This window comes from Seriola dumerili, unplaced genomic scaffold (assembly GCF_002260705.1).
Source record: "Seriola dumerili isolate Sdu_G_001 unplaced genomic scaffold, Sdu_1.0 BDQW01000040.1, whole genome shotgun sequence".
Taxonomy (NCBI): Eukaryota; Metazoa; Chordata; class Actinopteri; order Carangiformes; family Carangidae; genus Seriola; species Seriola dumerili.
Window position 1 is genome coordinate 3,068,656 of NW_019174295.1, and position 24,036 is coordinate 3,092,691.

At 40.6% G+C, this 24,036-nt stretch overlaps 1 protein-coding gene across 1 annotated transcript in view; it reads right to left on the reverse strand.

Annotated features, from left to right (window-relative positions):
- Positions 1–23,553, reverse strand: part of pds5b (PDS5 cohesin associated factor B) — a 29,574-nt gene extending 6,021 nt beyond the window's left edge. Inside the window, exons 1-25 of the mRNA XM_022738791.1 lie at positions 23,513–23,553; positions 17,102–17,229; positions 16,098–16,301; positions 15,696–15,782; positions 12,085–12,182; positions 10,978–11,104; positions 10,499–10,579; positions 9,651–9,791; positions 8,687–8,802; positions 8,097–8,191; positions 7,739–7,884; positions 6,502–6,653; positions 4,445–4,558; positions 4,077–4,158; positions 3,917–3,965; positions 3,568–3,707; positions 3,035–3,150; positions 2,791–2,896; positions 2,147–2,307; positions 1,850–1,973; positions 1,313–1,471; positions 1,147–1,215; positions 864–1,000; positions 492–615; positions 81–285 (exon numbers count right to left, since the gene is read on the reverse strand). Coding sequence (XP_022594512.1) covers positions 81–285; positions 492–615; positions 864–1,000; positions 1,147–1,215; positions 1,313–1,471; positions 1,850–1,973; positions 2,147–2,307; positions 2,791–2,896; positions 3,035–3,150; positions 3,568–3,707; positions 3,917–3,965; positions 4,077–4,158; positions 4,445–4,558; positions 6,502–6,653; positions 7,739–7,884; positions 8,097–8,191; positions 8,687–8,802; positions 9,651–9,791; positions 10,499–10,579; positions 10,978–11,104; positions 12,085–12,182; positions 15,696–15,782; positions 16,098–16,301; positions 17,102–17,209 — 2,941 coding nt within the window. The 5' untranslated portion in view covers positions 17,210–17,229; positions 23,513–23,553. The remainder of the gene's footprint in view (positions 1–80; positions 286–491; positions 616–863; positions 1,001–1,146; positions 1,216–1,312; positions 1,472–1,849; positions 1,974–2,146; positions 2,308–2,790; positions 2,897–3,034; positions 3,151–3,567; positions 3,708–3,916; positions 3,966–4,076; positions 4,159–4,444; positions 4,559–6,501; positions 6,654–7,738; positions 7,885–8,096; positions 8,192–8,686; positions 8,803–9,650; positions 9,792–10,498; positions 10,580–10,977; positions 11,105–12,084; positions 12,183–15,695; positions 15,783–16,097; positions 16,302–17,101; positions 17,230–23,512) is intronic.
- Between the last annotated feature and the right edge of the window lie 483 nt (positions 23,554–24,036).

Consider the following 24,036-nt stretch of genomic DNA (forward strand, 5'->3'; position numbering starts at 1 on the left):
GGCGGCTGATTTTAATTAAAAAAACAAAACAAAAAACAACCTCTAAACTCATTTTATTTCAAAATGTTCAGTTTCTTTACCGCTGATGGCCGCATGCTGTTTGAGGTACTCTCGGCGTATGTTGACGTTTTTCACCAGGCACTGGCGAGCGTGAGCCCTCCTCTCCTTAACAGGGTCCTTGGCACACAAAGCGAACACTGCCATGTATTCCAGAGGCAGACGGAGGCGACACAGGCCACGATGGAGCTTCTGGGAAAAACACTGCCGCACCTGGTAGCACTCATCCTACAGAGCACAGAGGAAAGACGCACAGTGAGAATGATTACAAGGAAGAGACAGACAGTGAAATGGTTTAGAGAATTATAGGGGATGGAACGCAGAGGTGGGGTAGAGCTGGATGCGGAGGGGAAATGCATCATTTCAAAACAATATAAATCAAAACCATAGAACAAAAATTTTTGCATAAAAATAGGATACGCAGTGCTTCTTACATTGATGACGAGAGCACACAGCTGATATTGCTCCAGCGTGATTATTTCGTGATAGCAGGGCTCCTGTGCCAGCTTCAGCAGGGCGCACGCCGCTGCCAGCCGCAGCCTCGACATGTCTGGTTTACTGGGGGATGAGGAGAAGGAGACAGAGGACATAACAGTAAACAAGGATTTCTTTATATAACTGAAAATGTATTCATGATGAAAGCCAAAAAATTCCCTAGGGTCCGCAATGCCCGTGAAAATCCAGCAGTTCGCTGAAAATGACACGATTATAATGTGGAGACAAAGCTTCCTCTAAGCCGCTCAAGAGGCTGACACACAAAGGACTTCGGGTTTGCCTAATAAAGAAGAATAGGCTTTGTCATTTACCCCATCCTGCCCTGTTCAGTTAGGTCGCCATCACTGTGTAGAATAGCAGTCAGCATCCTCAGGGTGGAGTTGCCCGACTTGCTCTGGTTGTTCTTCACTCCTAGTAACCACCTCACCATCAGCTTAATACCTTGGATCTGAACAGAGGAGGATGGAAATCAAAGATCTTGTTAAGGTAAATAAATAAAGCAAAGATTGTGATACAAAGATCACGAAGACACAGCAGCAGCAGACTGAACAGGTGACAGAATTTTAAAGAGACGGACAAGAGTTCACCGCTGACCTTGGCCAGAGTCTCCGGAGACACTTCGTCATCAGGAACCCAAAGTTTGGTCGTCTTCTTGCCAGGGATCTACAGAAGAAAAAACACATAAAAGCCTTAGTTCACATGATACTGATCTCAGAACTGTGATGAACAGATCTTGGACTTGTTTTCTATATATGTGTACCCGGTCATTCATGAGCAGATCCTTCACGATGAAGTTGGCGACGAGAGATTTGAGCGGTGCAGCAAACTGTTCCGGGGCCAGCTGGGCCAGGTGACCCAGGGTCGTCAGCGGAGTGATGAGCTGCTCCAGGTTAGCGGGGTCCAGGCCTTTGTGCAGAGGCTGGAGAAACACAAATGACATAATATTTAATCGACTGATCACGGTCCACCAGTTGATCTGCATGTCAAGGTCAGACAGACACTGATTCAGATACATGAGTGTTTCATTATTTCATTTTGTTGATATACTTTATATACTGTACATGAAGTGAATACTGAGTTCCCCTCAGGGTGATCTATCTTTACATTTTCCAAATACTTTATGCACAATATAATCTGATTCTCTACATCGAAAGAAGCGGGAGCACAACAAAAGGAAAGGCTTTGCACAGTTTGTCAAACCAGGAGACACATGATTTGTTGATAGTGATTTACAAGTTTGTTTATTTCATGTGTTAAAAAAAAAAAGTATAAAGACACAAAGATGGGACTGACTGACCTCAAAGATCTGGGCGAAGTGTGTGTCTCTGTTGCTGAACATGGCGTTGATGCAGTGGATGGCATACTTGGCCTGACGAGGGGGGCCTCTCTTGGCTTTGGCCTGCAGTACCGGCAGTAAAACACTTGGGGGAGCAGGCACGAGAGCACAATTAATAAACCAGCAGAAAGTAATGTCATAAGTCAGTCAGATACACAAAGTTTTATGTATGAATGATCTAAAACTTAAGTGTGACTGCATACGTTCTGCGGTAAGCTAGAGAATGAATGAAAGCCTCAATCGGGCAACGAAACGTACGATTTGATGTGAGGGAAACTCTCTTCCATCTTGCTGCCAGTGTTCTTGAAGATCTGCAGCGCGGCCTCGGCCACCTTCTCGTCATCCATCTTCAGACATCCCAGCAGAGACTCAAACGTCTCTGCGGAGTGGAATGACACCGGATGTGTGAATGATAGCACCTGTGGGAAATGAACAACAAAGGATCAAACATCTGGACAACATCTGATGAATAATGTTCAACACTTTTTTACTAAATCATCTTGAAAAAAGTGGCTAAACACAAACTCTCTGACAAGATGTGATAAATGATCATGCCATTATTATTAATGTGACAAATGTGTTTGCATCAGTATAATGGCTGCTGCTGCCAGCCCCACCTCCAGGGTGAAACTGCAGGAGGGGCATTATCCATCACTGAATGTTCATTTTTTTCCCCTGGTTGTTATTCCACAATCATTTCATTTAACACGAGCAGCGTAAAATACTATATTTAGGCCTCAATTCATATCGGCACCAGCAGCAGCACCACTGATATGAGTATAATAATTTAGCTTGTTTTGTTAAATGTAGCACCAACAAGAGATAATGAAATGACTTACTTATTCATCGTCACAGTTTGTAGATAGACAGAGATGTCATTTGGTTTTATCACTGGATTTTACCTTCAGTAGTTCCAGTCCTGCTCTGATGGCCTCGTCAGTGGGAACGCCCTCCTCCTCATCATCAGCGGTTCCGTCTATAGATTTGTTCACCTGTTTTATCAAAGCACTGAGAGATGACAGAAGAGATGAAGAGAGAGGAAAGGTCAAATACTGCACAGTTGAATCAAATGTCACTGATATGTGTCATCTTTGTATTGCGTTGTATTATATATAATATACTCAGTGTAAAATGTTAGAAGAGTACCTGATGGACTCTGTGTCGATGTGAACAGGAGCGATTCTCTCCAGCAGGAACTTGACCATTTCCAAGAATGGATTGCTGGGCTGTTTTGGACTGCCGAGCTTTTTAGTGATGTCTCGCTGAAAGGGTGATGGACAAATAATGAAAATAATTATCCCGAAATGCAGAAAAACTGACTATCTCTCAGTCAGATGGAGGGTTTCTCAGTTATTTAACTGTGTAAATCTCACACCTGTAAAGTACTTTGGGCCTTGTTACTACTGTAGAACCATAACTACTTCACTGCAATTTAATGCTCAACAGCATCAACTACAAAAATAAACATTAAAAGGAATTTAAGATTAGCCCTGTTTTACACTAGTGCTACAGTACAATATATCCATTTGAGACTGAAACCTTTTCTGAGTCAAACAAATTTCACGCTACAAAATTTTTAAGCCTATCAATTAAAATAAAGACAAATCCAGTGTGAGGATGAGAGCATTTCAATGACAGGGCACTGCACTGTGATCTCAAACAGAAACGTCAGTACTCACCACACAGACTTCAGCTTGCTTGCAGGAGCATGTGGGACTGACTAAGGTTTCCAACTGATCTCGAATTCGCTCGTCATCATCCAGGACCTGAGCCAGCTTCTTGACGAAGTCCTGAGCCTTGCCCGGGTCTGGCAGGTTCCCTATGGACAGACAAAGTTAAAAGATGATGTCAACATGGAATAGATATAACAAGCTGGTGAGGTCATTTCATTAGAAATTTTGTTACTTGTCTTTTCCCACCTAAACAAAATGGGAGATTAATAAGTTGACTACTAATAAGTAAGCAATTAAAATTTTGTGAAACAAATGCAGCTTGTTGAACTCATGTCATGTGTGCGAGGTCCCTTACTTGTGATCACCATGACTTTGGCAAATACGGCTTTGCTGGACGCTTCAGACTACAACAAATAGATAAACAACAACAACAAACGTTTAGAAACATGAGGACAGGGTATATTAACTTATCAGCTTGCTTTTAAATGTGTGTAGTGGGCTTCGGTCAGAGTTACCTTGGGTTTTTTGATCAAGTCCAGAAGGTCTTTGACATGGTGTCTCAGCAGATTCTGGCACTTCCACATCTCATTCAGAGCTCTGAGAACCACAGAGGAGGAGGAGGAGGAGGAGGATACAAAGGTCAGAGACAAACAAATGTGGAGGGGGTACAATAATAATACAGTAGCAACACAAAATAAAGGCCTTCCTTTCACTTTTCCTACCCAACAGTTCAAAGTTGGGTTATTTTAAGATGAATGGATCATTATTTTGTTTTCCAAATCTTCACATTTCTACAAAACAAAGAACAATGAAAATGCCTTGTTCTTTCTTTCTGCTGTCTTGATCTCATACAGAAATGTGTGTGAGAATGACGAAAACTTACTTGACAGCATTTGTGTCCAGGGTGGCATACAGGTAATATAGACACTTCATCCTCTCAGAGGTTTCCAGGTTGTGAGGAACCATGTACTGGGCAAAAACTCGCTCCACCAGCAACCTGTGCACACGGAGGGAAACATTTAAGGAGACATTTAGATTAAATATAATATCCTCAGAAACTGTTGTCCTTGTTTTTATTGTCTTTTAAATGCAAGTTTACTGTCATCTCAGTGTCTTATTTTCAAGGTATTTCCATGCGTCTGTAAAGCACTTTGAATTGCCTTGTGTATGAATGGTGCTGCATAAATCAACTTGATTTACTGTGCCCTCCTTAAAGGGTCTGAGCTGACGGGTCCTGATAATCATTAACTGAACACTAGACATATTTAATAGGATATCTGTACCAGGGACTGAAATTAAGGAGACCTCGGACAAAGTTCCTTCACAAAAAATAAATAAATAAATAAACAAACAAACAATATTTCTAGGTCCTCTGTTGATTTTTGACAGATATTTATGCATGAATGAGATCAAAGTCGCTCACTGGCAGTTTCTAACCAAAATATCAGAGATTATCTAATTAAATAGACTGACATGATTTCTCCTCAGAGCAGGAATGATCTCAGATTTTAAAACCTCCCAAATAAAAGCAGGACATTTTTAGACACTTAATAATCTTTATGAACCCTATCGTAAGAAACAAGGGAATACACTCTTTGGTCCCTCCTACCTCTCCCCTTCCCCTTGCCATATTTGGACTGGCTGTGAGGCATACCAGGACAAATCTCAGTGGGCACAGAGTTTTTACTTGTGTTCTCTGTGGACCTGTCATTTGGTGTGTGCATGAGTGTGCTGTGTGTGTGTTCTGGGTCCGGGCTCACTGGCAACTCACAACTACGTTCGAGCTAACATTAGCTTGAATAAATCTAACCTCAGCACAGGGCAGTTGTTGGCATGTTGCCAAACCTGCGAGGATTGGGGAATAATGTCATCTATACAGGTTTACCTTGCAGTATTATTAGGTAACTGGTAGGATGTTTCTTCGGTTATTGTTAGACTAATGATGACGATCTTACACCCAGTCAGAGAGACAGGGTAGATGTAGCAGTGATGTAGAGGATGAGCCACGAGAGGTTGAGGAACGTGAGGGAGAGCAGATACAGCAGCAATAGCTGAATTTGAGGAGACTGTGGAGGAATGTCGCTGCGACACCGGTTTGTAGCTTATGACCAGTTACTTCGTCATCCTGTCATGTTGGACTTAGTTCAGACTGGATGCAACAGTAACTCACTATTGCCTCTTGAGCTGGTATTATGAGACAGGGCAGGCCAGAACTAGCTAGTTACTTCAGTATATACAGTCCATCTCTGCAACACAATAAATATATATATCTGTGTAAAAACTGTTCTCTCTTCACATTCTGTTGATAAGCTTAGTAAATGTTTTAATGTGTTCAACTAAAAACACTTACATATTGCTCCGTTATGGGAGACTTTGCTGAGCATGCACAACTATTTCACTGCTGCCCTGCTTCACTTTCATAAAGTTACACACATTCACACACTCAGGAACTGCCTGTTACAATACAGACTTTCCTGTTGGCAGCTGAGCAGCCACCCTGCAGCAGAGTGACTCAAAGATTAACTACAGCCTTAAACACTCTCATGCAGTTAGTTCTGAGACCATCGTGCTTTGTGGACTTGTTGTGTGTTATGTCATTTAGCTTTTTTGCAGAGGTGCCGACTTTGCCTCACCGTGGCTCATCAACTTGACATTTCACAGAATGACTTTCAATAAACCCCTGAGAGTTACTGCAAGCTCTCCATGTTTTGCATGTGGAGGTGGAAAAACAATAACACCCTAAATTTTGCCGTTCAAAGCGAAGTGAGTGATGACTCAAGGATCTCATTAAGAGTCTAAACGGCATCTTTTTTGTAAACAGAAGACTTAAATGCGCTACCTTATAAACCCCCAGGTCAGAAACATTGGATTAAAATTCATGATGGTGTTTTGATTTTCTTATATTTCTAATATAAGAGACAGGAGCACATGCACACAAACCTGTCATCGATGCTGTTCTGGTAGTAGATATGGAGCAACTTGTCTTTGATCCAGGAAATCTGTTTCGAGGCCTCCCTCCCTCCCTCTCCCTGCAGCGAGTACTTCCTGTAGATAGATGCCAGGCCCATCATGGCTTCCTTACGTACACGCCACTGATGGAGGACAAGAAAAGATAAAGGGAGAGACACGGCCAATTATGACAACTAGTTAAATCAGACCTTTATGAGATGCTTCAGAGACTGTAGTCTCAAAAAGAAAAAAAAAAACTGTCATACAGCTGGGGCAGAGCGATAGAAATTATATAAACACCGACTGTGATAGAAATTTAAAAATACTGTTGATAAGCTATAATATTATTTGAAAAACAAACAAACAAAAAAAAACTGATCACGTCAGAGCAACAAAGTTATTTCTTGCCAAACATATTACAGTCCTTCAGGAATGAACAGCTGTCTTTCCCAGATAAGCACAGTGGTGTTGGCTGAGTTAGCTAAATACACCACACGCTGCTGTTTTGCTCTCAGAAGCTGGATAGTTAGACAAGACAGACGAGTGCTCCCTCAAAGGAAAGGAAACTTCATGCGTCGGCACAGGAAGAAACAGCAACCTTTAACATCAAGAGCTGTTGTGGATATCGAGGTGACAACAGGTCAGTGGTGTAGAGATACGTTGGTTACTTGAAGCCCCGTTTGGCCTCAGAGTGGATGAAACAGCCCCACACGTCTAGGCTAAAGCTACCTTAAGTCCCATATGCAACAGACAGGTGATGTAGGTGATGTAATGCAACGTAATCTAAGCTGAAAATGTGCCAACAAAGAAGGGAAATACCATTAACTACATGCCTCACCTTAAGCTTCACCATCCAATAAAGCAGACAGAGTGCAAGCACTTACGCTCACCTGTAATTAGACCCACGCCCTGTAACAAGCAGTGAGGCTCTCGGAGAGGCATCCCAGCAACAAACTGTAACATAACTATCTGCTTCCTCCCAATCAATAGACACCTCACACTTTCTAATGGGTTTTTTGTGCTGACAGTTATTATTAAAAATTAGCAATTTTAATTCATTTTTCAGGTTTGTGTTATACTAAGGAATCTTCCAGTGCAACAGAAATCATGACTTCATAATTCAGACTGTAATAAATGATAAAGTTTTCTTGCCATATCATCCAGACCTATGACAACACATTGAAAACATACAGACACTTTCAAACATACACACAATTTGTCCACTTACTCTCTTGTCCAAGGTCCTCTCCTTTACAAAATTGAGCAATGCATCATTGACTAGAGACAAGTCTTTCTTGGCAGCAGTTACTATAGAAACAATGACATCATGGCGGATGGCTTCCTCTGGGTCATGTGATCTGACCCTCAAGTATTCTGGGAGAGAAAACAGGAACAAATGAGTGGGATGTGAGAGAACCGGCCACCGCTAATACAGAGAAAATACCAGGCAACTGCTTCTCATTTCATCTAAATTACACACTGTCAGACTCTCAAGTGATTGCGGTGGGTTTCATGTTGATTCATTTCTCATCACACAAGAGCAGGTTTCCCCCAAAATATATCCAGTTCATTTTCAGCTGATTTACCTGTGAGGTCTTTGGCCAGGTCTGGGTGGTTCATGAGACAGTGACTGGCAAACTTAACACACTCCAGTCTGATAGGCACATGGATGTCATTGAACCTTTAGGAAAAAGAAATGTTACTGTCAGCAGCTCTGTGAGGTAGTACACACACAATCATCCAGGTAAACACTAAATTTGGCCTCCTGAGAAGCAGTATGTGTGTGTAGCAAATATACGCTAGGTTATTTAAAGCTTTGTAATGCAAAAAGTCATAAACAAAGAGCCAATCTGACGAAACAAGCTAATTCCAAACAAAATATGGCAAAAATAATTTCTCAAACTACCAAGAAGTGTGTGTTAGACAAATTATGACGAGGCAATTGACTGTTAAAAGACCATGAACACAAACTAATTAGGCAACGCAAATGTGATTATGGTGTGAGACTACAACAAACACTGGATTGTATAACAACAACAACAACTCTGTCTTGTATTATGCAAGAGCGAATCACCTCCAATAAGAAACTAACTGCATGTTCTGCACTGATTTTCAACTCTCTGAAAGACTTTTTACAAGGATCTGCAGACGCCATTGCCACAACACTAAAACCCACCTGCCCAGGTAACACTGCCAGAGTGGTTTGTTCTGTGCAGCCAACTCAGAGTCCTTGGCTCCAAACATCTTAGCCAGCAGCTTCACCACCTGCAGCCTCTCGTCATTATCATTACTCTGCAGAGACAGAGGGACCGAGAGCGACAAAGAGAGAAATGATGCACAGAGTTTGGCTGTGTCGATTGGACAGACGTGCCAAGTCATTTACATTAATTTCATTGCAAACATCACTGTTTTCATAACACACGAAGGCAGCAGTTTCTTTGCTCTCAATCTTTTTTTTTTTTTTTTTTAGAATGAGTCGCGAAGAAGAGGACACAGCAGAGACAATGGGAGGGGAAGACAAAGGAGGACAAGAGTCGGGAAAAGGGAAGGACTGAGGATGAAAGGAAGAGAAAAAAAAGCAGTATGGGGAGAAAGGAGAGAAAAGGAGTGAGGAGAGATAAAGATGAAAAGAGCAAGGGTGAGAGAGAATGAGCGAGCATGAGAGACAGAGAGATTGTGTAGTCTGTGGGGGAGAGATTTTATCGCAGCTATTATTTTGAGGAGACAGCAGTGATCTACACTCCCTCTGAACAGTTAATGAGCGTTATCCATCAGCAGGGCGCCTTTATGAGACACTGCAGAGGCAACATTATGCTGACTGGCTGGCTTTATCTTTCTAATATGAATCAACAAACCTGCAGAGAAAGAGAAAATGTGCAGTTCTGTGGGTAATGGGTCAGAGAATTCGGATTTTTAGTCTGGTGTGTGGATAAACTCATAATACCAACATTAGCATAAAGATGCTGCAGCTGCCATCCCCTTAACTTCCATTAATACTGCAACAAAACATAATAGCAATGATAATGTCATTTATCTGACAAATATCATAATAAAATGCAGTAAGTTGTGTCTCAATAAAACTTAAAAATCCACAAAGCAGTTTGGCTTCAATGTTGAACTGAAAAAGTGTTTTTCTATACCTTGAGTTTAAACTCCAGCTGTGGCAGCACAGAGAGCAGCAGGTGACTGTCGATGTTGTAGAGCTCCAAGATGAGGTCAAACACATGTTCAGACAGATCACTGACGGAGGTCTTCCCCAGCATCAGCACCTGGTTGAAGAACTGACGAAGAAGATAGAGAGGGAGGAATAACGCTTACTGATCCTTCCACGGCTTTGCAACTCAAACTGTGACTTTTCTGATGTTTGGCTCTTTTTTCATTGCATTCTTTAAGTCTCTGCATGAAACTTAGAGACAGGTGTAGGCCTCATCTGTGCAGAGGTCAAAGGTCAGGCCCAGAACAGCATCTTTGGAGCAGGTAGGTGTGCAGTGTTTTCCTCAAGCACCTCTGCTCTGCATAAACCTGGGTCCACCAACTGTCTCTAAACCGACTTTTTCACCCTATTCCAGCAGCCTCGATTAAATCTGAATTTACGACACTGAAGTTGCATGTATACAATGTGAGCCAAAGTATAAATATTTGGATGCATCAAATGTCTTATGTTCAACAGCTGAATTTAATGTCCACCATATCACTTAGCTTCATCATTTGCTTAGATATGAGTCTCTTGCAGTGCCAAGGCATTTCCAGCATGGCTGGCCCTTGTTCAAATACTCTGGCAGTGTTAGTATCATGCTCTTCCCATTAGGACACCTGAGACAAAGTCTGAGGCTACAGGGTTCACCATTCCAACAATAACTGTTACAACCGGGAAAAGTATCATTTCTCCATTTAAGACTATTACAGGATGAACATAACTGCAAGGTATCCGGTGTTTATGGAAGAAAAAATATTCATAAACAAGAGTGTGCCAAAGATTTAGTCTTACGTTGGTGATGTAAGGCTCAATGGCCTGAGCAGTCCTCTTCAGCAGAGCTTTCGCCAGGTCATAAGCTTGTTTATTCAAATTCTAGACAGACAGAAAAACAAGTGGTGAGTAAAACAGCAGGAAAGAGAACATGTTCAGACAGATGTCTGGATGACAAAAACTACATATAACGTGAAAAATAATAGTGCAGTCCACCGCTTCTTGTTTTTGCACTCAGAAGAATCCCATAAGGAGGATAGCAGCAGACACAGATGTGAAGCTGCTTTACCTCTTCTCACCTGCAGGTGTCTCATTGAATTACAGGGTATGGAAAATGATTTTGGCTTCAGTCCCCGGGTGATATCAACTCACTTCAGATTGTCCCTTAATGAGCTGTTTCTACTTATATATCAATATTGACATTGGGACTGTGTGTGTGTGTGTGTGTGTGTGTGTGTGTGTGTGTGTGTGTATGTGTTTATACAATAACGTGCACATACCTTGTGTGCTGGCACCAGATTGACCAACACTGTGTCCAACAGCTCCTGCGATACAGTGTCCCCCTCACAGATGATGGAACTCATCAGGTCCACCATATGCATGTGCACCTTCTGGTTATGTCCGTTGCTAGGGAAACAGGAAACAAAGCAAGAAGGGTCAGAAGTCAAGGAAGGCATCACTGCATAATTTAAAATGTAATATCCAACACTGGTTCCTTTGAGGCAAATATTCCTAGGTATTTTTTTGTGTGTGTGTCATGTGTTCTGAGTGAAGAATCTGAGATGTGTGCACCATGGCTGAGATGTACTTTGCTGGCAGCAGGCGGTTTGCAGGGATTCATGTTGTCCACTTGCTGGATTTCTCATTTTGAAAACAATCTGGCCGCACAAACTGTCAACGAGACTGCAATGCACTGACCACGTACGGGGTGGGTCTACTTGCTCATAATGATCTGCATTATAGTGGGAGGTAAAGCGTATTACCTGGATTTGTATCTCAGCAACTGCTGTCCTCAATGCTGCCAGGCATTACTAGTCTCATTAGCTCCCATTCACTGAATGTGTCACTTACTCACTGTACAAGCGACACACACACACACACACACATACACATACACACAAGGGCTGCATTCCCCTACACCTTCTCGCTCACTGCAAACATTTCAAATGGAAGGCTCTTTAGAGATTCTTCCTATATAAAAAAGCATTGTGGTGGCAAAACCTTGAGACACACACTCACAATTTTGTTCAAATGGCAAAGAGCCAACTTCTGTACTGCAGAATTCAGCCCTCAAGGTTGTGTTGAGCAGAGTGAAATTGAGAGGAAGGTTGGGAGGGGGAAGTGGAAAGGAGAGGGGGGTGGGGTGGGGGCAATCAAAGAGAAACAACCAGACTGCTACTGTGCTGTTTCATGATGTAGCAGCGGAGACAGACTGAGGTGTTAAGAGAGGGCCACACGGGCTCATTTCTGTTATTGAGGGCTGGGCAGCCAAAAAACAGGAGGGAATGTGGAAAAATATAAGCTGGGCCCACAGAATACAACATGATGAAAATGGACACACAACTATTAACAAACACACTGGGGTGAGCGTTGATAAAACAACTTACTTGATGACCTGGAAGAGTGTTCTGTAAAGCTGGGTGAATATCTCATTGCTGTCTTCAAGCTCAAAGCAAATATTGTAGGACTTCACCCAAGCTATGTTCTGAACAATGAGAGAGGAGGCAGGACGTTAGTGACAATGCAATTTACAATGCAGATGCAATCTAGGAAGGTGAAAGAAGAGTGTGGTAAGGGGAGTGAAGGACAGCCATGTTTGCTTAGTGGTTGACTTTCAATAACAATCTGCCAAAAACCGAATCAAACTCATTTCCATTCAAACCTGCAATACCTGATTTTTCTTCTTCTTTTTTTTTTGAACAGTTGGGGATTAGCGGAGATAAGTTGTGTACACAACACTAACATTAAAGTTGATATGGAAAACTTGTTAGAAAACAGTTGCTTATTTGCACATCCAGCAGTTACTAAGCAACATTATCATTCAGAGTCATCAGCTGTGTTTGTGGCCACCTGGCGAACACAAGTCCAATATCCACTATCCTTTAGCTCTGTTTTTGGTCTCTACCAACCCCTGAGGGAAATATCTGACTCTTTATCTGATAAATGCTCCACTATGTTCACCAACTAGTTGCCAACTTTGTCTGTCTGCTTTTCAGGGCGGACGGGTAATGTACAGCACTGAAAACAGAAAACAGTAAAGTTGCGGGCCAGACGGATAAACAATACGGTGAAAGCTTCGTAAAGCTGAGGGGGGGAGCCGCAGACTCAGACGCTGATTCTCTGTAGGTTCATCATTATAAACGACACCTCTCCCATTACACACACACACACACACACTATCATTTGAGTCATTGTTATGACTTTAGATGAACCAGTGTTGAGAAGTGCTGTTTGCATCCATTACATTGTTTGTTTCCATACAGATGTCAAAATGTTAGAGATTAATTGAGGTTTCTATTCCATGTTAAATTAAAAAAACTTCATCTTATATACCCCATCATGCCTACTGTAGTTAATAATTTTGAGTGTAACACAATTAACATCATTAAAATTGCTAGTTGGATTTCCTCCATCTCATAATTACTTCCTATTGTCCAATTATGCTGCGTTAATAGCACTGGCTTTCCAATCAAATTCTTAATAACAGACTTGCAAACAAAAGATATTAACTTCAAATTAGACTAAACCTGCCCTTCGATTTCATCAGGAAATTGCCTCTTTGTGCAAATTCCCACAAATGAATCAAAAGTACTTCAACAAACTGAAACACACGAGCAAGAAGACTGAAAAACAAACCAAACCATTATTGACGATCCTTACAATAATGGGTGATTGAGGCTAATAAAGTTTGAAGGCATCAAACATTATTTTATGATCTGTTTCGACTTAGTGGAGTTCAGTTAGAGTCTACTCAATGTAATGAAGGAGATTACAAACAAAACAGCCAGATTGCTGCAGATATAAACATGTTTCCTTTAAGCTTCTGCTGCACAGCGAGAGAGAGTGCATGTCATTCTATCACGACTGCTTCCTCCTCCGTGTCTCTCCACTCGCCTTCCACATTATTTATTTAACACGATATGGTTACATAAGATCTTCAATACGCAGAGGTCAAATACTATGAAAAATTCAAATTCAAAGGGATAAAATATAATAAGGGACAGTGCTTCTATACAAAGAATGAGCCACAGGGTCGACAAGCCATACACCAACTGAAGTCCTACACAGGTTAAGTTGTTCACATTAACTTTGTGAGTAAATATCCCTGTTGAAATTTATAAACTATTAAATAAAACATCAGTCCACCAGCAAAAAAAAAAGTTCAAAAAAGAAGCAACCACTGGCTTCTCTTTTATGGCCTATATACAGTGTATTTCTTCTAATCCAGGGAGACAATTATTAATCAAGGCCTTCAAAATTTTCATCATTCGTGCAAGTGTATTGTGCAAGTTACAGTTTGACGTAGAGACTTTTACATACCAAGACAACCTGTTACAAATTGCATCCAACCCAGAACCAGGTGGCTTCACCCACAGGGGTATTTCATAAAGATTACCAGTCAAGCCAGGCTAAGTTTTGATAAGTCGGGTTTACGTTACCATGGAACTTATCCTTCATGTTTAAGATTTACCGTCAGCTCATGCTTAGAAATCCCCTACAGGCATAGAAAATTACTCTATTGTAATAATAATTTGTGTCCGATATAATCTATTTAAAAAGCCACCTACTTCTTTAAATGTTCACACTCAGTGTATGTGGGCTGAAGGTTTCAAGTTTCAACATCATACCTGTCCAAATTGCATATTGGACCACAACTGACTTTCCCTTTTCAGCTAAATGTGAAGCAGCCTTCTAGTATTAAACTATATCTTTCTTTAATACAGTCTGGTGTTTATATGTGCTAACATATTTAATCGAAACAGCTGTGTAACCTGTGCAAAAGTGATGAATACTGCATCAAGTAATCAGGTTAAATTGTTTACATAGTACAATTTCTTCTTTAATTAATTTATGAAAAGCTTTAAACTTCCCCTCTGCAACCGATATAAATTTGTCAGTTTGGATGTGTTTATTCTGACTGAGGTGTATATATGGAGAGCATATTTATTCCATTTGGACATGTAAACCATTTATAATCAGATTATTAAGCTCCACATAAACGTACCTAGTCATGCTCAAACATGTAAATGAAGTAACAAGGAAAACAAATTTTTAAGTGGAAGGGGACTTCAAGACAGGCTTCAATAAGCCCTGCTTTTCTGAGTCTTCTTCATTAAACATTACTCTGTGCAGCAGCTCATTAAGATCGGGTTACGATAGACAGCTCCAAATTGGCAAACTACTCAGATTTCCAAGTCCAACGCTACCAAATCTCTTATCAAACCTTTTATATTCAAGTTTTTTTTTTTTTTTTTTTTTTTTTTTTATTAGCAATGAGCAATGTAGAAAACATTTGGGTAGGCGGCTTCTTATTTTACCCAGCGCTGACTGTTTCACTAAGTATCATGGCAAGTATCACTGACGGCAGACTGTATTAGCTGTCACTAATTACTGCGAATTCTCTGATGGACAAAATGAAACTTAATGTGCCTGCATGAGCATGTGAAAAGACACAACACTCTGTCGCATCCTCTACAAGAGAAAATGGACTGTTTTTGAAGTTCTCTTCCTCAGACGAATCAGATCACATCACAGCATTTTCAAGAAAATCTCTCAGTAAACTTTTATGAATGTCATATTAATATTTTAAGCTCATGAACTTAATAGTAGTATAATAGTAATAGTACTCCAGCATTTGGATCAAATCACTGGTGAAAAATGCAGTGTACACAGTGGGCTACAGAAGTTACTTCAATGTGTTCACATTTAATCAACACTTAAAACCCTCCACTTCTCATTGTGTTTTCACTTTGTAGCTACAGGTTGTCAGTACTCATTAGGCTGCCACCCGAAAAAGTTTCTTCCCTCTCAGCCAACAAAAGGGGATTAGAGATGTTTTAGTTACTTGTAACTGTAGATACTTGACAATGTTAAAGGATTAGATGAGGGATTCTAAAGGATTCAGATTCAATCAGCAGATTCAAAACTGTATTTGAATTCAATGAAATGTGATCAAACTTCCACCCTGCCACTGATCCATACACACACAGTCACACACCTCAAGCAGGTAGAAGTATCTGTTGAACTGAGCGCTTTTGGTATCCTCAAGTCCTTTGAGCTGTCTGGTGATGAACATGAAAATGTCCTGGAGACAAGAAAGAAACACAAACAATGAATTTGTTTCTGTCTGACAAAAAGCTTGTGTTTAGAAGCTCTGTAAAAAAAGGTGGGAGTCATGTCAAGTCTCCAGCCAAATGCCGCACAAATTTCAAGCCAACTTACACAAAAGTTGGCAAATGAAAATGCAATACAGTTCATCAGTTTCTGTTACATGAATACTCCAGCAAGGACAAGCAAGAAGGTTATGTAATTGAAATAGTGAGCAATTCTAATGAATCGGAGTGATGTAATTTCGCAGTATTTAGTTTCATGTGCTCAAGCAAAATCTTCTTCACTGTACCTTGAGTTTATCTGGGGAGGTGTAAGGCGCCTCTGGGGCGTAAATCCTGAATATGTCTGCTAGACAGCAGGCCACTAGCAAGCGCACATCCTTGTCTGGGTGTTTGAGGAAAAAGTCTGAGGCCAGGTGGAGAGCTAGGTTCAGGTACAGCTCCTTCTCTTCCTCAGAGTCTTGGTCCATGTCCATGAAGGTCTTCACAACCATCTGGAAGAGCAGAGAGGGAGATTAAATGGGGAGAGCAGGCACCAGAGATTAGTGCGGTAGTTCTCAAACTTTTTCTGGCACATTCCCCCTTAAGAAGACCAAAAAGTTCACGCTCCCTAAACCGACATTTTTCTTATCAATATGGCTGGGACGATATGGTTATCTCCCGATTTGATACTATCACCATACTTGGGTGCCGATTCAATGTGAATTGTGATTTTTATTCTACTAGTATTGTGATTCGATATTTCAATTTATTGCGGTTCTTTTTTTTTTCTTTTTATTTACTTTTTTGAAGACTTGACCATGGGAACAGTTGAATCATAGACTTCTAAAAACTATATGTATATAAAGAGTCATATTTCCAAAAATAATTTCCATCACGTCAGCCAATTTAAGTTTAATTTCAGCACTATCATTGCTATAAACCCCTTAGCAACGTCTTTGTTTCACTCCATATTTTTCCCCAGGTCGTCCACGCTCCCCGTGCAGTGACCCATCCCCAAAGTTTGAGTGCCGCTATTTTAGTGGCTGGGTTGGCTGAATAGCTCGTCTGTTCATCTAACTTAGGTGTACCGTCAATGTAAGACAATGAGGTTTAAAATCCCTCCATAGCTTTCAGTTTGTTCTGTTGTACAATGCAAAGACAAAAACCAAATTATTTAATTAATTCATCAGTGACAATTAATTCTGGTGATTTACACATAGGTAAGATCAATATGAATCAGAACAAAAACATCTCAATTTTTAAATCTTAAAATAAAACTTAAATATCACTACTAATAATTGAAGACACTGACCTTGAGCCTGCGGACCATTTCCTCTTTGGAGATTTTATCAGAGATCTCCTTGACCCCCGGAGGGTAGGTCACCTTCCCGTCTGTGGCTCGAGCTTTAGAGTGAGCCATCCTCTTTAGCTCTTCACTGCCTGAGGAGAGAGAGAATAATGTTTGTAATTCACCACCTGAGAGAAAGAAAGAAGGTGAGACAGAACAGAAACAGGTGCGAAAAGCTTGAAAGAACTGCTGTGCCTCAACCAAAAAAAATAAATAAGTAAAAAAAAGCATGTTGTTAACTATGTGGAACCCAAGGCAAGTCTTTTTAATACTTCAAAAGAAGTCTGCAATACAGCAACCTCTGAAATATTCAGCAAGGTATTCACAGCACAGTAATAGCTTTATACAAGCTGAATCGAGTACGTAATTTCTGTATTCCGAGAGCAGTCTTTTCATTGTGAGCTGCTGCTATCATCATGTTCCACTTTTCATTACCGTGGCCACTAGCATGTCAAGGATTACACACATTTCATGTTTGGGGCATTCACATGATAAAAAATGTCTGCATTACTCACGGCCAGATAAATAATTATGCTGCACTTCACGCTGCTATTTGGCAATGGCTTCTTAACTGACCTGTCTCACCGCACCAATGCTTTTTGTCCATTAAAAGGCATTTAAAAAGGCAAATATGTCCACCCACAAATATGACTTAATCTTTACTCCTACATCTCTTTTTGTCAGACAAACTAAAGCCTGACTCATAGTTCATGAATATACAAGAGTCGGCATGGTGAACTACAGTTTAGTAGGGGTGCATAAAACGTCAGCATTTAATACAGCAATGTATTAATTACAGCAACGAGGTTTGAAGTCAAGGGTTCTCCCAAGGAGCTCTGAGTGTAACAGAGGGAAGTGTGCTGAACGGAGTCTGATTATTTTGCAACTGATAACTACAGTGCCTATCTTGGTCAGTTCATGCTAGTTTCCTCAACTGTTCAAAATCACAGCTCGCAGAACTGTTGTGACTCAGAATAGATGATGTAGCCAGTTATCATCTACTAGAGTCCGACCGATACATTGACAATATATTAAATCACAGAGGCCGGCAAATGCATCACAGCTCAGCTGAGCGCAGGACGGAGTCTGCGTTTGTGGATGTGTGTCTTGTCTTCATGGACAGGTGCTCGGTTTCAAGTATAATACGTTGTTTGAATGATAAGCCATGCCCACCCTCATGTCTCCCTTGGTGTAAATTAGTCTGACAGCAGTTGTCAGTCTTGTAGGCTATAGCTTAATTTAACTTAATCTTACGTTTATTTGTGAAACAGTCAGTGAGACAGCTCTAATGAATAAGTGAAAACAACAACTCTGTCATTTTCTCCTTTGTCAGTATAGCACTGACAGCTGATATAAAACACATGCTTGCAGTTTATTTGTTGCTAAATTAGTTATCCATGAAGCTTGCTCACACTAATGCCATGTCTTGTCAGTGGAAGACAGCTAACGAGCCATGGACATATAGTATTATACTCGTTCTGCCTAAATGACATAATGGTAAGTACATCTGCAAATCGCATGTCAGTACACAATCGGTGCATTGAAAAAACATGTCTGATTTTCATCAAAGATTACACCGGTAGTTTGTCTAAAGCTGATACACAGTCTTTTCAGAATTAACGCTATCCCCCACTGCTTATGTCCGACCATTACATCTCAAAACAGCTGGTGAGAAATGGTCATTTTAAAAGGATTATTAAATCCTGAAGTTGATGTGTGCACACTGTGTGCATGTCGACTGCGGTTCTGTTATTCAATATGATTATCCAAAGCACAATTTGGCTCTCGATCATACACACACATATACACACCCAGCAATGGCATTAAGATACTATGCAGGGCACTGGCCTGGCCATCCGGAGAAATTTGGGGCTCAGTCAGTGTCTTGGCCAAGGACACGTTGGTATGTGAACTAGAGGAGCTGTGATTAATGTGATCGTCTGAGTCTCCTAGTTAAACTTTTCTGCAAATACCATTAATATCTTAAGAAGGGCTGCAACTAACACGAGTTAGTATCATTACTATTATTTTCATCAATTAGTCTGCCAATTATTTCCTTGAAATAAAAAAATCCTATCAATCAATATCTCAAATGTGAGAATTTGCTACTTTTGGTCACCATATACGGTGGTAAACTGAATATCACCTTCGGTTCTGGGAGACTGCAATTTTACATTTCATAGATTAATTATTACTGGGATCTCTTTCTTTGAGTTAAGTTGTATCATTATCCATATCCACGCCATCGATGGTGAAATCAGATGGCCGGTTAAATAATCATGGTGTACCTTAAGATCTTTGTAAGTCTGTCCAAACACCACATTGTTAAAGTGCAAACACTGAGCAACCGCACTATGACATGGACTACAGGGTTTCATACAGGATATTGGTGAGCTGAGGTGTTAAGCATTGGCCTCTGCCATACTGAGCTTGCATGGTGTAGCACACACAAAAACTGAGTGTGTGTTGTTTTGGGTATTGAACACGTGGAAAGAATGTGTTTAAAATACATTTATTACTTTTGGTGGGGCACTACTGAAAGTTAAAAACAGCTCCCGAGAAATACCAACTTCATGACCATTATTGGGTTGTAGAGGTTTTTTTTAAAACACATATTTGTGTACTTTGCCTTTCCCATTTCCAAATTGTTAACCAGCTCCATTTCTGTCTTAATTTCATGAGTCTTACAGTTTTCTTATATATATATATAGACTTGTGTAACTCAGTGTTCTTTTCAGACAATGTGACAAATACATAGCTTCAGTTGAGAAATTATAACAGTGCTTTTTTACATTCAGATTTACAGGCAAAAGCTTTAGATCCGCAAGAAAATGCTGATTGATCTATTTCTCTATTGACAAGTTAATCTGCTTAAGTTAACTACTCTGATAAAAGAACTTTTTTGGTCATTTTAAGCAAAAACAAAAACACTTGCTGATTCTATTTTCTCACATTTGTGAGGATTTATGCTTTTCTTTCACGTTCATTATGGTAAACTAAATATTCTTAGGTTTTCGACTGTTGGTCTCATAAAACAAGACTAGAAGAAGTCACGTCGGCCTGTGGAAAATTAGAACAATCTTAACCCTAAATTGCTTTACTTCATTTTTTTTTGTTTTTATTATCTGGCTGCTACAATGTCTCGCTCAGTATCTTAATAAAAAAAATCTGCACCTGATTTGTACAAGCATGTGCAATTCAGGCAGCCTTCTTCAATTTCAATCAGTAACAAACAGGTCATCTCTGACTCAATCTTACCTAACATTTTGACTACTCTGATATAACTGTATAATAATGCTGTGAACTGGTGCAAGCCCACAGAAATCCAAAAAGTTGTGAAATACATTACTTCTCCAAGTATTGTCAAAACTGAGACGTGGTGTCTGATATATCCTAAATGACAGATAGACGACAGTTAAGGAAAATGAAAAGACAGCGACTGGACACAGGCGGATCCATCACCCTTTCCCGGATGTCTGTGAAGTTTAGAACTGCAGTGCAAAGGCAGCACTTGCCAGAAGGTAAATTCTGTCACATTTTTATTTTGACTGCATGACAGCTTTGGCACTTTACATGCTTTCACTGGTAATGTATTCAAATTGTCTGAAATGTGGAATGCATCAGCTGAACATGTTTTCTGCCCTGCTCCACTATCTCACTCCACGTAATCCACCTCTGTCAGGGGACTCGTCAAAACAAGGTTATGCTACTTTTCAAAAAAACATCACTGCATATATTCTGTTACTAAATGCTTTAAATGAATGAACAGATGGACTTCTGTAACTACAGCCTTGTTTGCAACTTCTTGTAAATTATGTTGCTTTTATCACTGAAGGAGAATTGATTATTGTGAAGCAGTCTGGGTCAGTAGGTCTGCCATCTGACAAAAGTGCTTTCTGGGTTTGATTTAGAGTCCAGACTGCAATACTGAGTTTTTAATCACAACCCAACAATTTTCTGCAGCTGTACTTGAGCTTTTATAAAACACAGACACGCAAGAGGGGCCAAATGCACACACTGGACACTGGCCGGCTGCCAAATTGCTTGATTCTGACCTTCTGTTCCACCCCACAGCTGCTGCCAAATTTGAGTCCATCTCTCTCTCCGTCCACCACACTGACACACAGAGAGAGCCATGGAAGCCAATCAGAGTAGAGTATTTCTCAACTTAGGGGGTCTGTCTGGGTACCATCCACCAGGGAAATTTTCACTTTAAGAAGCAGCAGCAAATACACGCAGGCACGCTTTACCCTTCACTAAACCTCTTGAACATGGGCTACTTTCAACTCATTACTGGTTTATCAAAGTCAAACACATTTATCCCCCCCACCGAGGGGTTTCTATCTGTCTGCTGCTTCTGCTCTCCCCACTTTAGGCCTTTAACACAGCTGCCAGCAGAAATGTGAGGAGTCAGAGCAGTTCTCCTAACCTAGTCTGAACCCTGACAAAGACATCCCTGTTTTTAACCCTGTGGGTGATCAAGGGAAAAAGTAGGACTGGCAGCAAGCAGAGGGAGGACTGGACACCAGCTGGTTCTAACAAACTCCATATAGACACTCATACAAACACAAAGTGAGGGAAACCCACTGAAAAGGGAAGCACTGGCAATGAGTCCAGTTTTCCCCAGATGACATAAAATAGACAAAATTTACTGGAGCATGTCTCTGCCAAATCTGAACCACAGAAGACCAGCCAGGCATAAAAATGAAAGAGTGAATGAGGAAGTGAAGTCCAAGGGTTATGAGAATGAGACAGTGAGGTTGGAGTAAACCTCCATATAAGCTGCACAGCAAGGAAAGCCATATGACATGTCATCTACAAACAGACAACACTGCCGAATCACATGTCTACGGTTATTAGGCAGTGCAGTCATTGTTTTCCTCTGTATCCATTCAACACAAACATTCACAGAGAAACACAACTAAAGACCAGTGAGGCTTTGCAGAGAATCTGACCAAACATATTTTTCTCAGTTTTCCTTTTAGTGGGGAAAAGTGAAGCTGAAGGACTTCGGCACCAAACAAATGACAAAAATCAACTTCAACCAGAACTGCTATAGAGACACTCCTGATAATAAACTAGTTCATGACATGTGATTTTGTGCACACCCATTTAAAAAAACGATAATAAACACGAAAATGTGTGTACAATCACAAAAATTTAATTTGGCCATCCTACAAATCCAATTTTGTTTTTTTGTTTTTTTTAAGTTATCTTAAATGGAATTGATTGTCATATAATAAAATATTCCAAAGAAACAACTTTCTAATAACCGAAATGCAACTAATTAATCATATATTTCTGCCTTTTCATAGCCTGTGATCCGTTGGCCAATCCACAATGATCAATAACCACAGGCTGATAGCTGTCAAAACAAATGCACTGACATCTGACTCAGTGTATAAAATACCATGCGTTGCCTAATCTATGACAGACCTCCTCCTGTCTTTGTGGTTTTTATTGCCGCAACTCTTTCTCTCAAATCCTTTTGTTGTTAGCAAACGCTGTATAGATATTATAACAATAACTGTACAGGATACCAGGTGTGCTGCTTTCAATAACAAAGGGCCCTCATTAGAAAAAGTAAAATATTCACCCGATATCTGGTAAATGGATCAGTTACGGAGCCGATCAACCACTAAATAAACCATTTACGCTACGAGACGATATATCTGCAATAAAAAGCAACGCTATGAGCCACAGCGAAATAATGTTACACCCGAGCAGCCGCTACATTTCTATTAGCGTTAAGTGCAATTTATTTCCATGGCAAAGTTAATGTGAGTTAACACACAGAGGAAAACATTGTATGAATGGTCGGTCTTATTGTTATGGTACAACAGCATGTCAAGGCCAGGGACTGTGGTGTAGCCGGGCTCCTTGTTGCTATAATGTTAACCGCGGCTAATCTAGTTAGCTGCAGTTAGCCAGCTAGCTGGTATGCACATCTCGCTAGCATAACGGAGCTAACATTAGCAGCAGCAGCAATCTCAGTGACAGAGGGCGGACAGATAGCAACGTTACACTGAACAAAACACCCCGGCTATCCACTGTTATATCGTTATCCTGACCGCAATCATACAACCAAGTCGGGCCGTTGTTTGCTCATTCTGTCCGGACATTGAGTCTAGCGAATGGGCTCGTATTTCTCTAGCTAGCCATTCTGCGCCGCAGGACCAGGTCAACCAGCGCCGTGAATCGGGACACGGCTGCCGAGAACACAGGCGAGCAAGGCGGGCTGCTCTTCACCTCTTCGCGCTGGAAACCTGGCTACTCCGCTGATAAATCCTGGGTTGTACCTCGTTTTTGCAGCAGTGCCTGAAAATACCGCTACATTTGAATCAAAAGGATTCTCTTATTTGTGCATTTTCTTACCTGTTACGGTGAATTGTGATCAATCGTGTCCTCCTCTGCAGCTCTCTTCCCCCTCCTAGCTCCAAAATGGCGCCAATATGTGTGGATCCAGTGCCCATGGGTACGAACCATCAATGAGGGCACAGCGCCACCTATAGAGCGAGTCCTTGTAGGTCTATGGGCCCTTCAGGTGTTGCTCGTATCATCCTGTTACTTCATAACATAATTACAAATTCATGTAATATTTTAATATTACTGGATTTATAAACACTAATTTTACTTAATTGACAGATTAGTCTAATACTGATAATATTCGCATGAAAATATCTGACAGGAGATGGACAATTTGATAAAGAGGGAGAATAATATAATTGCTAATTTTGTAAATTGAAACTGACTCAGTGTAACATGTTTTTGAACTGTTGCTATTCCAAAAAAAGACAAAAAAAACAAATACATTCATTTGTCACAGTACATGGTTTTGTCATATTGATGACTGTATAAAATTCTTTGTCTGCTAGGGAAATATCACATTCATAAACGAA